At 43.8% G+C, this 15,145-nt stretch overlaps 2 protein-coding genes across 2 annotated transcripts in view; one reads left to right on the forward strand and one right to left on the reverse strand.

Annotated features, from left to right (window-relative positions):
* Window positions 1-354: 354 nt before the first annotated feature.
* Window positions 355-4,796, forward strand: LOC136641846 (glycoprotein-N-acetylgalactosamine 3-beta-galactosyltransferase 1-A-like). The gene is made up of 3 exons (XM_066617932.1): window positions 355-562; window positions 2,154-2,818; window positions 4,479-4,796. Exons 1-3 carry the CDS (start codon window positions 355-357, stop codon window positions 4,698-4,700), a joined length of 1,095 nt encoding a protein of 364 aa, XP_066474029.1. The 3' UTR covers window positions 4,701-4,796.
* A 5,957-nt stretch (window positions 4,797-10,753) lies between these two features.
* The window catches only part of COL2A1 (collagen type II alpha 1 chain), a 96,794-nt gene continuing 92,402 nt past the window's right edge, over window positions 10,754-15,145 (reverse strand). The window contains exons 52-53 of the mRNA XM_066618472.1: window positions 12,904-13,146; window positions 10,754-10,900 (exon numbers count right to left, since the gene is read on the reverse strand). Of these exons, the coding sequence (XP_066474569.1) occupies window positions 10,754-10,900; window positions 12,904-13,146 (390 nt within the window). The remainder of the gene's footprint in view (window positions 10,901-12,903; window positions 13,147-15,145) is intronic.

Genomic DNA, 15,145 nt, shown 5'->3' on the forward strand with positions numbered 1-15,145 from the left:
AAAAAATTAGCTTGTATTTTCTTTGCCACAAGGGCAAAGATAGCCACTTTATAGGTGACATCAGGGTCAGAGTCAGCAAGAAGCCAGCAAATCAGAGCTGAGGTGGATCTCTCTTGGAACAGAGCAATAATGTTAAATAAATATTTTGATCTAGGAAGCTCATATAAAGGGCACTTTAGTAAATAGTGAGAAATATCCTCTATTTTACCAGAGTTGCAAATGCAAGTCCTGAGATAATAGGGAGTATTTTTATATCTGCCTTCAGGCTGCTCTACCTTACTTTGCTCTCTTCCCACTTCAGGCCACGTGAAGTATCCTCTCTTTGCAGTTCTTGTCTCCTGACAACCAGGCAGGATGGGATACTTTGGTTCCAAGAGCTCCTTGTTGGCCTTCCACTTGGGCCTCATTGCAGGCTTCATCAGCACCTTCTACCTTGTGGGTAACCTGACACGAGAAGGGACTCCACGCCCAGGCACCCAGCCGCCACACGGCTTCCGAGTGGATACCGAATGGATTGTTGAAAGGTCGGCTCTTTTCAGTGTGGCACACCCACACCTGGCAGGTAAGGACTCGAGAGGGGAGACAGGATGTTGGGGAGAAATCCAAATAGGGCCTTGAGTTGGGCTAGGTCATTTCCCAGATCTGATTTTTGGTGGTGGTGAGCACAAATGTCTAACTATTGATGTTTGTGGACCAGTGGCATAGCTAACGATCGTGTGCCAAGCTCAAAATGTTGCCCCGGAAGTGATGTCACAACCGGAAGTGACATCACACCCAGGTTTTTTAAAAAGTGACAATTGGGAGGAACCCACCTCCTTGCCCCAGCAGCTCACCACCCATTTGCTCTGCTGCCTCCCCCCAGTTAGTGGCATAGCTAAGGTATCTATCTGCAGCCAAGAAGATTTTGTAGCCCCCCACATGACAAAATCAAATTTAATTAAGTTAATAAATAAGAAGTTATTGGTTCCATGCTGAATCATAATAACATCTCATTGGCACTCAGAACAAGCAGTCTCATAGGTCAGTTTGGAGTTAAGCAAATTCACGTTTTGTTCCACAAGTCAGTTGTGTTTTCATTTTCTGGTTAATTGGCCATAACTTTTGATAGAAAACAGATACGGGTTGAGCCTCATTATTCGAGTGGGTTCTGTTCCAAACACTCATGTGGATGGCAAAAAACACACTATAGCAAATCAATTCAAAAAAGTTTCTTTGCTCCGGTGATTTAAAAACAGCCTTGCTGACCGTTGTGATGTAAGGTAAGAGTCATTAAGAAGACAATCCATCAATCAGTTGTCCTCGAAGTGCTTAGAAAGGCCCTTCACTCAGTCCCTCCCTTCACTAATGCAAAGTGATCACCTTTCTTTCACGTGCTCAGGGGAAGGGAGGGGTCCGCTGGGGAGAGAAGCATTGATGGATTGTCAGCCAGCTGCCCTTTCTCTCTCTCTCTCTCTTTAAGGAGGCTGTTGTTAAAGGACTGTTCAGTTTTTTAAACTGATTTTAAAAGGATGCATTTTTCCCCTTCTCCAGGGATCAGCTCATTTGCAGTGGCCATTCAAGTTGAGTCAAATCTGTGTATAAAAAGGCTGGACGTGTATTCCAGTGCCATTTGTTTCATTGCACTCTGCATTGAATTACCTTTTCAATGATATATAACATGATGGTATTATTCATTCATATCAAGATTTACACAGTCTTGGTCACTAGCGTCAAGCTCAGCTTGTTGCCCCCCTAAAGCTTGATGCCCGGTGCAACTGCTACCCCTGCACCGCCTTAGCTACGCCACTGTTGTGGACCCCCTAGATTTTGTGGTAGAGCCTCTGGCAACAATTGACTGATCTGCTATAAAGCCAGAAAGAGCAGGACAGGCAGAAGGGCTTAGAGAAGAGAGGGAGAAGAAACATGGGCCTGGGAAAGCAGGAATAAGGCACACAACTAAGTAGCAGTCAACGGGAAAAGGGACTGGAAGTTAGGAAATTTGGATTTGAACTGGGACAAGGAAGTGGACCTGTGGAATTGCTGAAAACAATTGGAAATTGCCAAGGAACAAGTTGACTTGGTTGGAAATATTTTATGCATAATGAGCCACAAACCCTGTATTGGAAGGGCCTGTGGTGGAAAAGTTTCTAATTCTGGGTCTGTCTGTTCCTCAGGTGAGGAGAGCACTGTGGCTGATGAGCTATATGACAAGGTCCGGATCCTGTGCTGGGTGATGACGAGTCCCAAGAACTTGGAGACAAAGGCCCGTCACGTCAAGGCCACTTGGTCCCGCCACTGCAACGTTGTCCTTTTCATGAGCTCTGAGCAAGATGAGAACTTCCCCACAGTTGGGTTGGAAACCAAGGAAGGCCGGGATCAACTCTACTGGAAAACCATCCGAGCTTTCCAGTATGTGCAGCAGCACCACTTTGAGCAGGCAGATTGGTTCCTCAAGGCCGACGATGACACCTTTGTGGTGGTGGACAACCTCCGGTGGCTGCTCTCCAACTACACTCCTGACCGACCCATCTATTTTGGGAAGCGCTTCCGTCCCTTTGCCAAGCAGGGCTACATGAGCGGAGGTGCAGGCTATGTGCTTAGCAAAGAGGCCCTGCGGCGATTTGTGGCTGGTTTTGACTCCAAGGTGTGCAGCCACACAACCTCTGTGGAGGACCTTGCTCTGGGCCAGTGCATGGAGAAGATGGGTGTGGAGGCTGGAGACTCACGGGACACAGAGGGGAGAGAAACATTCCATCCTTTTGTGCCAGAATCCCATCTCACTGGGAAGTTTTCAAAAAGTTTCTGGTACTGGAACTATTGTTATTACCCCATTGTGGAGGTAAGGAGGCTGGTTCTTGAAGGGCATCATCCATCATAGCAGAGAGAGGGGCTGCTTTTTCCCATTCATATGAATGCAGCCCAGAGAGAGGAAATGCCAGAATATGCCCTCTTGAGAATGTGTGCGTGTCAGTTGCAATTGGCCGAGCAGGCACCTTCTCCACTGAAAGCATCTGTTTAATCCCTGAGCATCTGTTCAGTCTCTGACACACCTGAAGGCCCAGTTGCGGCACACCCATGTGCTGTGGCACACTGGTTGAAAATCTCTGTACTAGAGTAATGTAGCTTTGTAGAATGTCTACTCCTTCCCAGTGCTTTTCTCTATCATCCCAGCAATGGCTACACTTCTGTCCTGCCCCTCCTTCAGGGAACTCAGGAGAGCAAACATGATCCTTCTCCTGTTTTACAATGCTATTTTACAACACAGTTAGGCAGAGAGGGGAGGGAGAGAGAACATCATGGCGGAAGGGGGATTTGAAGCCAGGCCTTCTCTGCTAATCCAGCGTTCTAGCCACTACACTACACCTTGGCATGTGGCTCCTATATAACAGCTGAGGGGAGGCTTTTTCCTAGCTTGCCTGGTACTTTTCCATCCTGAGTTGGCAGTGGCTTGTAGTGCCCTGTGGATAAGCTGGTAAAGTTCACGGCATTGCCTGCCTTGAGCTGCTTTACTCAGAAGGATGCAAGGGGTGGAGCAAGGGGGCTTTTCCTCTTGGGCATATGAGTAAAAAAAAATTAGAGAGACTCGTGGATCATCTTACATGTCCCAAGCTCCTGTTGAAGGAAGTTGGGTCTAAGAAATGTGGAAGGAAAGGGTGCTGCTGCTGTGTTTGGCCTGAGAGCCAGAGCTGGGATTTGGCAACTTGAGGAGGGATTAAGTGATTAGATTAATTGGAGTTTAGCTAATGTTCGCGGTGAGCTGCTGTGGAAGAGAGCCAGCAGGATTGCTTCCAGTAGGGTGTTTGGGTCCCAGGTGACTTTGTTGTTTCTTTCTTGGGGCTTCCCCTGTATGTTGGGAGTTCATTCCTGCACTTAATTGAAAGGACCTACAACATAATTGCATCCATACACACACAGACCTGCTTAAGTTTATGGGTAGTGGTCAGGAAACCATGCTTGGTGCTCACAGCTCTGCCTTAAGCCTCCACCCCTCCACTTGTGTACTGTGTCATTCTAAGCCCATTCCTAGATCCTTTTCACTGTGACTTTTTTGCAATCCCTGGCCAATTTTGTTGAAAGCCTGCCAGAAGCTTCAGTCCCTTGTGTATCCACACACTGCACACTAGAAATCAGCAATATAGTCAGTACAACTCCAGAATGGCCGTCCAATAGTCTCTCCCCCTCTTTTCTGACTCCCATTTTGGTATTGGATCCAACACATGCTCCCTACTGATGGAGTAGTTTGGCAAACAGCTCTGCAAACTCAGTTGTGCTGTCTGGTGAGTCCTCTGTCACAGCATCCAGTCTGAGCCAGAGCATCTTCACTTTTGTCTTCCGCTTCTTCCCTTCTCTATGGTTTATTGCTTCTGCTTTCCATTGCACGTTGAAAAATACAGTAGTTATTTTACTGAGTGAAGTGGTGGTGAAGGGATAGCGTTCCTCAAAGCTAGGTCCCTGCCTTGGGGTTCTTCAGTTAACTTTGACCATCTTCTTCTCCTTAGGGACCTCAGTGCTGCTCTGACCTGGCTGTCTCCTTCCACTATGTGAGCTCTGAGTTGATGTACACCCTGGAATACCTGACCTATCACCTCCGTGCCTATGGCTACCACTATCGCTACCATCCACCTTTGCCTGAGAATGCTGCTCATCTCCAGCCTCACCCACAGGGAGTTCCTCTGGAGAGAACCAATGCTACAGTGCTGCAGGCTGAGAAGAATATGTAGCAACAGCCACCTGGCATGTGACTCTTGAGCAGAGTGGCGCGTGAATCTTGAGCCATCATTTGATGAGACTTGCTGTCAATCATTCCAGTGCCTCAGTACCCCAGGGTCCTGACTATTGACTTGAGCAATGGCCTGAGGACCACAACTAAATGAGAATCGTCTCTGCAGAAAAACAAGAGCTGAATTGGCCTTATTTATTTTCATCTGCCACCATTTGTACATATATGTGTGCTTACCAAACAAGGAGGTTGCATATGACAGAGAACTCATTTTAGATTATTGTGTACTGAGAGAAGTGTGAGATCAGGCCTAACATTGTGTTGCTTTTACCAAAGGAGCCCATTTCCATGTTTGCTCTCATTCCCTTGGCAAACTGGAGACCTGTGCTTAGAGAGTCTTTCTACTCCACTATCTCTGATGTTGAAGTCCCAAACTTTCTGCATGATGTGAGCTGGGCTTGCTACTTGGTATTTTCTCTGTGAGCACTGGAGCAAGGAAAGCTGGTTTTAAAATTATGGAAAGAATTTGGGGTTTGTTTTGACAAACACCTCTTGGAGAACCCAGCAGGCTGTAGAAGAACATGATTCATGCTATTCTTGGGTGAACTGGGCACAGAATGCAATGCATCATTTCAGCCTGAGCAAAAAGGGTCCCAGAGGGGCTTGGATTTTGCGACTTCAGCCAGGATTTTGACTATTCTGCCTTAACAGTGAATGGTTTTATTGTGGTAGAGGGAAACCAGGATCATACCACTGCAAAGAGAAAAGGGGGCACACAGGCTTCATTAATGGTACCTTTTGTAAACTGTTTTGGTTCCACAATGGAGAAGAGGTAATATCCCAATATGATAAACTCTTTGGTAGATCTAAGCTAGTATAGCTTTGTGGTTAAGAGATTGTGCTAATAAGAAGTTTCTGATTCAAGACCCACCTTTGTTATGAGGTCTCAGATGATCTGGGGTAAATCACTCCCTCTTAGCCTCAGCTGCAATATGGGGACAATAATACTTACCTTACAGGGTTGTTGTAAGGGTTACAGCAAGATAATGTATGCAAAGCACTTTGAACTTGCAAAGCAGTAGGCAAGCGTTAAGTGTTGTTTCCATTCCATCACTGTTCCTGTAATTCTTGCCACTGTTGGGCTGCATCTTCTCATGCCATCTACCATTTCAATATGTGCTGATTAGAGAAGGTGAGCTTGTGTAGTGGTGGGGAGAAGAGAAACTCTGTTACAGATTATGCAAATTTGTTACAGCAGAATATGGTTGCTGTGAGCTGTCTGTGTGAACGGCTTTGGACAACCCAGCTCTACATGGATGCTACTGTGTGATGGAAGTGGTGCTGAGGGCCTTGGGGCGAACCCTATCCAACTTTCCAGCCCTGGTGTAGCTGTGCCAACTGGGTTTGTGCTGCATCCTGTGGTGGGAGGGTAGTTATGGAGGCCTCCGCAAGGTAAGGGAACATTTGTTCCTTTGCCTAGGGGCTGCATTGCAGCTGCACCGGGGCTGAAACGTTGGATAGTACTGGGTCCTTGGTTATCTCCCAACTAAGAAAGTGATGATTTGTGCCAGGGTGTACATGTTTATTGACAGAAACACACTTGTTGTATGAGGATAAACAGCATCACTTACTATTGCTGTCTGATTGGATTTAAAGGATATGCAAGGTTTTCCCGCCTCTGGCCTGCAGGGCTAATTCCTTAAGATAATTTGGTGTTCCCAAGTGCCCCCTGGTGGCTCTTGACAGCCCATTATGGCTGCATTAATGCCTTTTTGATGCACAGCCTTTGTTGGTGAAGCTGCATGCTGCTATTTGGTTTTGTGTGCGTGTGTTTTGTTGGGGTTTTTTGAGCTGTTAGAGCTCTTTGTCAGCAGAATAGAAAAAAAAATGTTCAGCGTCATAGATCACAAGGTGAGACTCATATCATTGGCCAAAATACTACCTGTGTTTATAATGGCAGAAGCTGAACAATTCATATTGTTAGCAACTGGTCTTCTCCAAAAGGCAACAGACTTGGGTGAAAGCAATGAAGAAGTGTCCTTGGCATGGTTACAATGACGATGGAGTCTCTGACTTGTCCAGCAACTACGCTTCCCTCCTGATATTGTAGGCCGAACCTGGAGAAAGGGCAGTTGTCAATACATCTGGAGCCAACTTGGTTGTAGTAGGGATTTCCTGGTTGTGATATGGAGTGTCTGAATGTGGCCCCACTCCAATTGTTATGTTTCTTTTTGCCGGGGAAATGTTCCATCAAGTTTCCATAAGCTAAACAAAAGAAATTTGCTTTCCCACCTTCATGTTCACTTATTCACTATCCTCTTACGTGTAGATACTCTGACTCTAAAAAGGAGCAAGGGAGCAACAACAGTGTAACTATACCTGTGTAGCAATATTTGCACATTCTGTGAAGGCTCTAGCTATCATAATTACCCCCCACCCCCACCCCTGATTCTAAAGTCATCATGCTGAGAGTAAAATATCATCAGGACAAGCATTGTTAATCACCTGGATATGTGTGTTGTGGGGCTCCAGAGGTACTTTAAGAGGATTAAGTGCAGGAGATGAAGTGTTGGTTAGCACCCAGAAGAGCAAATATCAGAGGCTGGATGCAAGGTTGGTTAGAGCAGCCATTCTCCATGGGAACTATATAGCCCCCAGGGGAGCCCCGTCACATTTGAAGGGGACTACAGATTGCAAACTGTGAGAAGGGGTTTTATGTTTATCTGTCTGTACTGTATTTGTGTTTGACAGGGGGGCTCTAGAAACTGAGAAAAGCTTTTAAGGGGCTTTTAAGGGGCCATAGACCCTGCCTTCCAAAGATTGAGAATGGCTGGGTTAGAGCACCTGCAAAGGAAGTGGCTCCAGCAATTGTATGGAGCCAACTATGAGTCATGTAGTCAGGACTTTGTCTCTCAGTTCTCCCCCCCCCACCCCCGGCCCAAGATGTTGCAACTTCAAGGAGCCATTTAGTTTATTTTCTTTGCAATTTAATTTTAACCTTATTTATAGCAAAGGAATACTAAAAAAACTGCATTTGTGAAAAATAAAGTTTTATCTTAAATAGATGTGCATGTTTTCAATCCAATTTATAGAGACATTCTGTATCTTGTGATTCTGAAGTAACAGAAAATGTTCAGAAAATTCAAGCTTCCTGATCTCTTACAAAATGTGATTGGTTGAGAATGGTACAGGTTTAAAACCTCTAAAAAGGTTTAAAGTTTCATTTAGGACAGTGTTTCTCAAACTGTGGGTCGGGACCCTCTAGGTGGGTTGCAAACTAATTTCAGGTGGGTCCCCATTCATTTCAATATTTTATTTTTAATATATTAGACTTGATGCTACCATGGTATGTGAGTGCATTTGGGGAAATGTTACAGACCTGTACTGTTAACAAGCCACTATGTATATTATTTTAACAAAGAAAGTAAATGGGACTTACTCCTGGGTAAGTGTGAATAGGATTGTAGCCTAGGATGGTCAAAGAATTTTCTGTTTGATGTCACTTCCGGTCATGACATCACTTCTGGTGGGTCCCGACAGATTCTTATTCTAAAAAGTGGGTCTAGGTGCTAAATGTGTGAGAACCACTGATTTAGGACATTCATATCCCATCTTTCTTCCAAGGAACCTAGTCCAGTGGATGTAGTTAAGCAACTATATGCCAACACCGAAACACTGTAGAGCACATATTCTGCATGCAGAAGGTCCTAGCGTGATCCCTAGCAATACATTCAGGCTCTCAGGTAGGAGGGTAGCTGACCCAATGGTCTGGTTTACTAGAAGACAACTTCAAATGTACTGTACTCTGTACTAGAGGAACAATTCCCTTCTGAGTGGTATGATGTTAAAACTATGCTGGCCTTTGTGTTTTATAAACAATAAATCAGTCAGTTTTAATGTTGTAAACTGCTTTGGTTTTGGTCAACAGAAAAGCTGTATACTAAGCTCATTAGGATAACATGGTTAATCATCTGTGGCAAGGGAAAATTGCTTGTAGTAAGAAAGTAAGTTTTCAGGGATGTTTTGCTCCCTTCTTAGACCACAAAAGACTAAGGGTCCAATCCTATCCAATTTTCCAGTACTGGTGTGGGTGTGTGCTGCATCTTGTGGTAGGGAGGCAGTCAGAACATTTGTTCCCTTACCTTGGGGCTGCATTGCGATTGCACCGCTGCTGGAAAGTTGGATAGGATTGAGCCCAAACATGTGGATGTGAATTAGCAAAAATGTCCTGTGGGTTTCTAACTTTGGATAACTTATTTGAAGGGCTGCGATATGCAAATGCTTTGAAGAACTTGGGGCACAATCCATCCAAGATGAAGCATTCATACATTACTAATGATGTCAATGCAAAGCAACAGAATGCAAACATTCTAAACTCATGCAAGATTCTGCCCTTTAATTTTTATGTCTTTCAGCGTTATGAAAATGAGGCATTTGTTGCTAGAGTTAAAAAGAAAACTTCCTCCAATGCTGAGATGGTCTTGCCAGTTTGGAAGAAGAATTCTTTTGTTTCAAAATCACAAAATAAAAACCACTCTTTTCTCAAATTTTTTGTTTTATTTCTGGTGTTTCAGTTTTTTTTTCTTGAAAATGTTATCCCAGGTAAGATAAACATAATTCAACAAAGATTACATCATAGGGTGAGAATTAATACACATAGAACAAATTCAACAAAGTTGTATTTATTTGGAATAGGGAAAGCATTCTACCTTGAGTGCAAGGGTGAGTGGGTGGAGCAGGAATGAAGAAGAAAATGGCTGATATTGGGGGTGGTCAAGACAGTAGTGAGGCGTGTGTGTGAGTGAGTGATGGCATGGGCTTGACTATGTTTACAAAGGTATTTTACAAATTAACAACTAAGACATTGTTGGATTAAAAAAACAAACCCTACCTGCTCTTTTCCCTCTGCACCCCAAATGCTCTACTCTCCTTTCCCCCCCTCTTGGTTTACAGATTTAACAGTGAAGGAACAGGGAAAAAGAGGAATGAGAGAGAGAGAGAGAGAGAATGAATAAAGGTAGACAATGTGTGGGTTACTCTGCATGCCCAGATCTAGATTGCTAGTCATTGCTAAATTGGTCCCAAAGGAGATAAAACATTTATCTTCTTTCAGATCCATAGAGTTTTGTATTGCTTCACCTGATTTTTTTTTTTAAGTTCGGAACAATGGCTGAACAAACTTGTCAAAGATGTTTAGGAAGAAGCACTAGCTGTTGACCAAGTTCTGGCTCAGGTGAGGGAAACAAGAGCAATGTCTTGGCAGCTTTAGCACCACTGTGTTTGTGGGAGAGGAATGACAATATTTCCCCCCCCCCATCCCGCACCTCAGCTCTTCTATGTCTGGCAGTGCGATCACGTACAAGATCACGCTAAAACAAAAAACGCTTTTGCTTTTTTAGTGTGAGGTAGCTTAAAAACCAGGGAAGTTTGAGAGTTGACCCTATGACTTCATTTTGCTGATGGAAAAAAAGGGAAAAAAGAGGGGGGCGGGGATTAGAAGTCAGAATGATGGACAGAGGCACAATAATAAACAATGATCAACTTGTACTTTCCAATGTAGGCTTTTATATCAATTGATGTTAAAAAATACAGACTTGTTTTACAATAATAGCACCATCTTTAGTATTATACACAGTAATCTTGCTTGTGATACACACTGGGATGGGGCAAGGGGGAAGAATTGGCTACAACCTGTATTTGGGACATCAGCACCTTGGAGGGAAGGGCCCTTCATGCATGTTAATTAGCTTCCTACCTCCACCTGACCCAAGAAAGGTCTTACAGGAAGACAATAAATAAATAATACCATTTGTTGTTTCATTTTTTTTTTCCTTTGCTTGCTTCTTGGTCTGCCCAAGTGATGGCGGCCTCAGAAACTGATAGAAAGTCCAAAATGTAAGCATAAGGATGGGCAGAATTTTGGTAAGGGACGAGAGTTTGGTTCAACTGTTCAGTGCAGAAATCATACAAGTGATTGGGAAGTACTTGGGTCCTTGGGTTGGTTTTGTATGGTACTGTACTGGTTTTTTAAAAAAATAATTTGTTTTTATTATTTTACAAAAAGCACACTGGGCCAATGTCAACACCAAATTCCTGATCGGCTCCACCAATGTCCATAGGTGCAATGTCAATGATGGGCAGGCGTGAGGTTTTCTGAGATCTATATTCGATGATTGTCTTCCCCCATTTGCCAGTGTGTTTCTGGAACAAAGAAAGATGTTTCAGAGGAATTATTTTTTGCTTTACAAATCCAGCAAATTCCCATGTCCAGCACAGAAGGCTTGAAAGAACGAATGTGATTGTAAAACCAGGCAGCTTTAGTCATAAAGGTAAATTTAGAAAAGAGCAAGACCTTCAAAGAATCCATATCAGAGGAGAGTGAGTTATCCTGCCTTGTATATCACATACCTTTTGAACTTTAATCCCAACAACTCATCTGCTCACAGCAGTAAATTTTCTGTGGCTGCCTAATAATACAGTATAGTTTAGCAGAAGGTTTCCTTGCAGGGATGGCTCTAGTTTTTTTTTTATGGGGCCCTCAAACAGGATACCACTCTCACCCTTCTCTGCCCTCTCCCAGTAGCAGCCTACCAGCAGAGCTAATGGAGCCATTTGATGTGGGTCCCACCCTGATTTGAGCCAACACATCAGCGAAACTGTGCCCCAGAGTACCATGCACTGTAAAGGCTGGGGAAGGGTCTCAGGGTTCTCACTAGTCTGGGTATTGGCACCATACAACCTGGCAGATTACTAGTTCCAGCCCTGGTTCCATGGCCTTAAATGCAGCAAAAGCATCGTAGTGAACAGGCAGAAATACCACTGAATTTCCTAAATTATAATTCTATAAAATTAGGATCACCCCCTACTCTTGCACAAGCATTTCTGTATAAAACCTCAAATTCTTGGCTCAGCTGGACTGAGGTTGCAATCCTATCCACATTCCTGGGAGTAAGCTCCATTGACTATAATGGGACTTACTTCTGAGAAGATATGCCTAGGATTGGGCTCTTACTCTCAGAAGAGGGAAATCTGAGTTTTGTTTTAAGGATTTAAAGGGTATGCTCACACCATAAATGTGCACTTATTTAATACCAGCTTCAGTGTCATGGTTCCAGCTAAGGAATCCAGAACTGCAACAGCCAAATATCTCTGGGGAGAGGAAACAACTATGAAACCAGTTTAAGGCTGTAGCATACGTATGCCCCAGAGGAGAGTCGATTCCACCTCTGCAGTGCAGTGAATAAATAACTGCATGTGGATATGAATGAGCCAAATTCAATTCCTTGCATTGCCAGGAAGCATACTAGGTACTCTTCGGTATGTCTGTCCCCCCCTCGGCCTAACCTCTCTCACTAGTTTGAGAAGATATAATGAGAACAACAGATACATTGTAACTAATGCTGAGCTCCTTAAGTAAGACAGGAAAGAAGCCTCCCGTGGTCAGGCGAAAGATGTTGCAGTCTGACCATTATTTCTTGTGGTTGGCAACCTTCAGTCTCGAAAGACTATGGTATAAGCCTACAGCACCCGGTATCCCAGGCGGTCTCCCATCCAAGTACTAACCAGGCCTGACCCTGCTTAGCTTCCGAGATCAGACGAGATCAGACATGTGCAGGACAGCTGCTGTCCAAGTTTTTTTTCCCTCCAAGTTTTCTGTTTTGTTGGGTCTTATGTTAACAAGGAATTAACTCTGCACTGGAGAGCTAACATACCATAGTCTAAAGGGGCTTTGGATATCTTCACTGTGTCATGGTACAAGGACCCAGTTCTCCATGACTTATGTATAATTTAGAACAGTGGCTCCCTAAAGGCTCTCTAAAGTTTGGATCCTTGAGATAGGAATCCCAAAAAGCCAAGGGCACTGTAACAAAGATTGCAGAGATTTAAACCAACTTTGTTTTCTATTGGCTTCAATGTGAATATAGAAGTTGCATGAACTGCAATGTACATCTGGTTACCTGAACTGCCTCCTGAACAAAAATTTAATATACAGAGCAGGAGAGAAACTCAAAAGTGCTTTTCAGAGTAGTGTATGAAAGCATCCTAAGGGGCAGCCTCTATATTGGCAATATTTGATGCTGTCATCCACCAGGAATGGAGAGGTCTGTACATTTTGCACTCTCTAAGTCTCAGATATCATGCCAATTAGGCAGAATCTGCAATGGGCCCATCAACCCCTTGAACATCTGTCCCCACCTACTTACCGTGCAGCCATCCTGCAAGGCACTGTATGTAAACCTGCTATTGCCCTCGGCTCTGATTTCCACATCGTTGGAGCCCTGTATCAGGAGAGCTTTCTTAAGGTTCCCAGAAGCCTCATCCATGTAGGCAATGCTGTTCTTGCAGTGGTAGGTGAGGTTTTGTGAGCCTTCCGTTGACAAGAGGCGGAGGAAGGTCATCTGGATGTTGGCAGTGTTTGGAGCCAGGCTTTCTTCTCCGTAGCTAAACTACAAGGGGACATGGCAGAGATAGAGATGCCTTTAGAAAGTAAGAGTGGAAAGCAAAAAACAGTAGGCAAAAAGACAAAAGTGGGGGTAACAATCTTCAAAGGAAAGCTGAACATTTAGGCGCCAGGTGGATTAATTAAAGATAAGAGTAACTGCTCTGTTGGACTGAGCCAAAATCTATCTAGCCAAGTATTTTGTTTCCATCAGTGACTGCGCTGTGAGTTGCACCAACACGAAGAGGATGCACTTTCTTTACTGTCTGTTCCTAGCAGCTGGAATCTTTCAACTGCTATTTGTCATGATAGTTAAATACACGTTTTGAGGGCACAACATACCTCTGAAGATGAAAGTCTCATTTAGCTGACATGACTAATAGCTGGTGATGGATCTACCCTTCATGAATTCATTTATATATTTTTAATGTCATGTGGAAATCACTACATTGCCTAGCAGTGAATTCCAGACATCATTTATGTGCTGTGTAACACAGTACATCCTGTTGACAGAACTGAACAGATTACCAATCAGTTTCATTAAACGACCCTAACGTTATGAAGATGTCTCTCTTTCCACTCTCTGGGCCTACCACAACTTTAGGCATCATTTTGTTTCTCAATTCCCCCCCCCCCCTTCAAATTAGAGGTTGGAGAATAATCTTGAATCTTGAAATCAGTTGAAATCTTAAAAGGCAAAAATAACAAAATGTCCTAACCGTCCTTATGAGCACAAAAGGAGAGGTCCCCCAAAATGATTAGGGATCAGTGGCTGATCACTATGGGCAAACAAAGTTTGCACCAGGAACCCACTTAAAACCAAAATCAAATCTGGGAAGAGGAGGACTCTTTCCTAAAGTTACAACCTGCGAATCTGCATGCAGTAATGTTCACCATAAAGTCAAATTTGATTTTACATATGAACACAGGTGAAAATTCCCAAAATCAAAATTTGATATTAGAATTTAATGTTAATTAATTTTCAGTTAGTGGAGGGGAGAACAAGATTTTTGCTTTGAATCCATCTATGATAGTACTCAAATTGTGGTGAAAAATGATTCATCCAAAGAAAGTTTTCATTTAAAAAAAAAACTTTTCTTTGCTCTTAAATGCTCCTGGAAATATTTTGAGACCTTCCTTTAAAGGAAGAGATATTTAGGGGGGGGGGGGTTATGAATTTCAGTAATCCAAGTGAAACAAATTCTGGGACGGTCTCACTAAAATCTTCACTCCAAATCTGCAGAATTTCAATGACAGCACAATGTGACCCGGGCCTTGTGCTTACAGAACTCACGATCCATCAGGACAAGTTCCAGGCTGCTGTTATGGCAGTTGCTGTGATGGGGTTCAGGTTGCAGCTGCCAGCAGAATTGGCTGGTGACTGTGGGCACGTGCCAACCATCTCTGGAGCTTCTACTGGAGCAGGTAAATCAGCAGAGGGGGTGTTCCAGAGTCAGTTCGGGGAAGGTCAAGGGCAGGCCAGGAGTGTATATCCACAGCAATGCCAATATCTTATGCTCCCTAGGCTTGGCACACTCCCTTGGTTCCACTCAGATTTATGCCAGCCAAAGACCTAGTACAGATCTGAGTAGACTCATTGCGGACATGGTAGTTGCAGAGAAGGTAAGTAATTTTTTTTAAACTTGCCTCTCTGTCACTGCCTAGTCCCCAGCCAGCCTTTTGCACCCAGTAGAGGCTGTGCCAGCACCACTATACTCTTTGGTCTGGCCCAGGACAGGATTGGTCTGTAACTCTAGCTGGGCCTTTAACATGCATCTGAGTGGCTGAGTGGCATGTCTGAACACTATTATTTCTTCTGAATGTGACATATTCCTAGCATATCTGTTTCAAAATGTCATTGAGAAGTTGTGGTTACTAAGCAACAAGTGTATCTGGGGATAATTGCATTGGATGGGTAAAAAAACTGAAAGGGAAGGTCCTAAATCTAGACACTTGCACACAACTGGATGCTCATCTAGTATTCCATCCACAATTTCCCAGTTGAT

This window comes from Tiliqua scincoides, chromosome 2 (genome assembly GCF_035046505.1).
Source record: "Tiliqua scincoides isolate rTilSci1 chromosome 2, rTilSci1.hap2, whole genome shotgun sequence".
NCBI lineage: Eukaryota > Metazoa > Chordata > Lepidosauria > Squamata > Scincidae > Tiliqua > Tiliqua scincoides.

Bases quoted from the DNA above. Each gene is read 5' to 3' on its own strand.
- LOC136641846 (XM_066617932.1), top strand. From the start codon at position 355: ATGGGATACTTTGGTTCCAAGAGCTCCTTGTTGGCCTTCCACTTGGGC. The intron at 563-2,153 runs GTAAGGACTCGA...TCTGTTCCTCAG, and splicing joins GGCACACCCACACCTGGCAG to GTGAGGAGAGCACTGTGGCT. The intron at 2,819-4,478 runs GTAAGGAGGCTG...TCTTCTCCTTAG, and splicing joins GTTATTACCCCATTGTGGAG to GGACCTCAGTGCTGCTCTGA.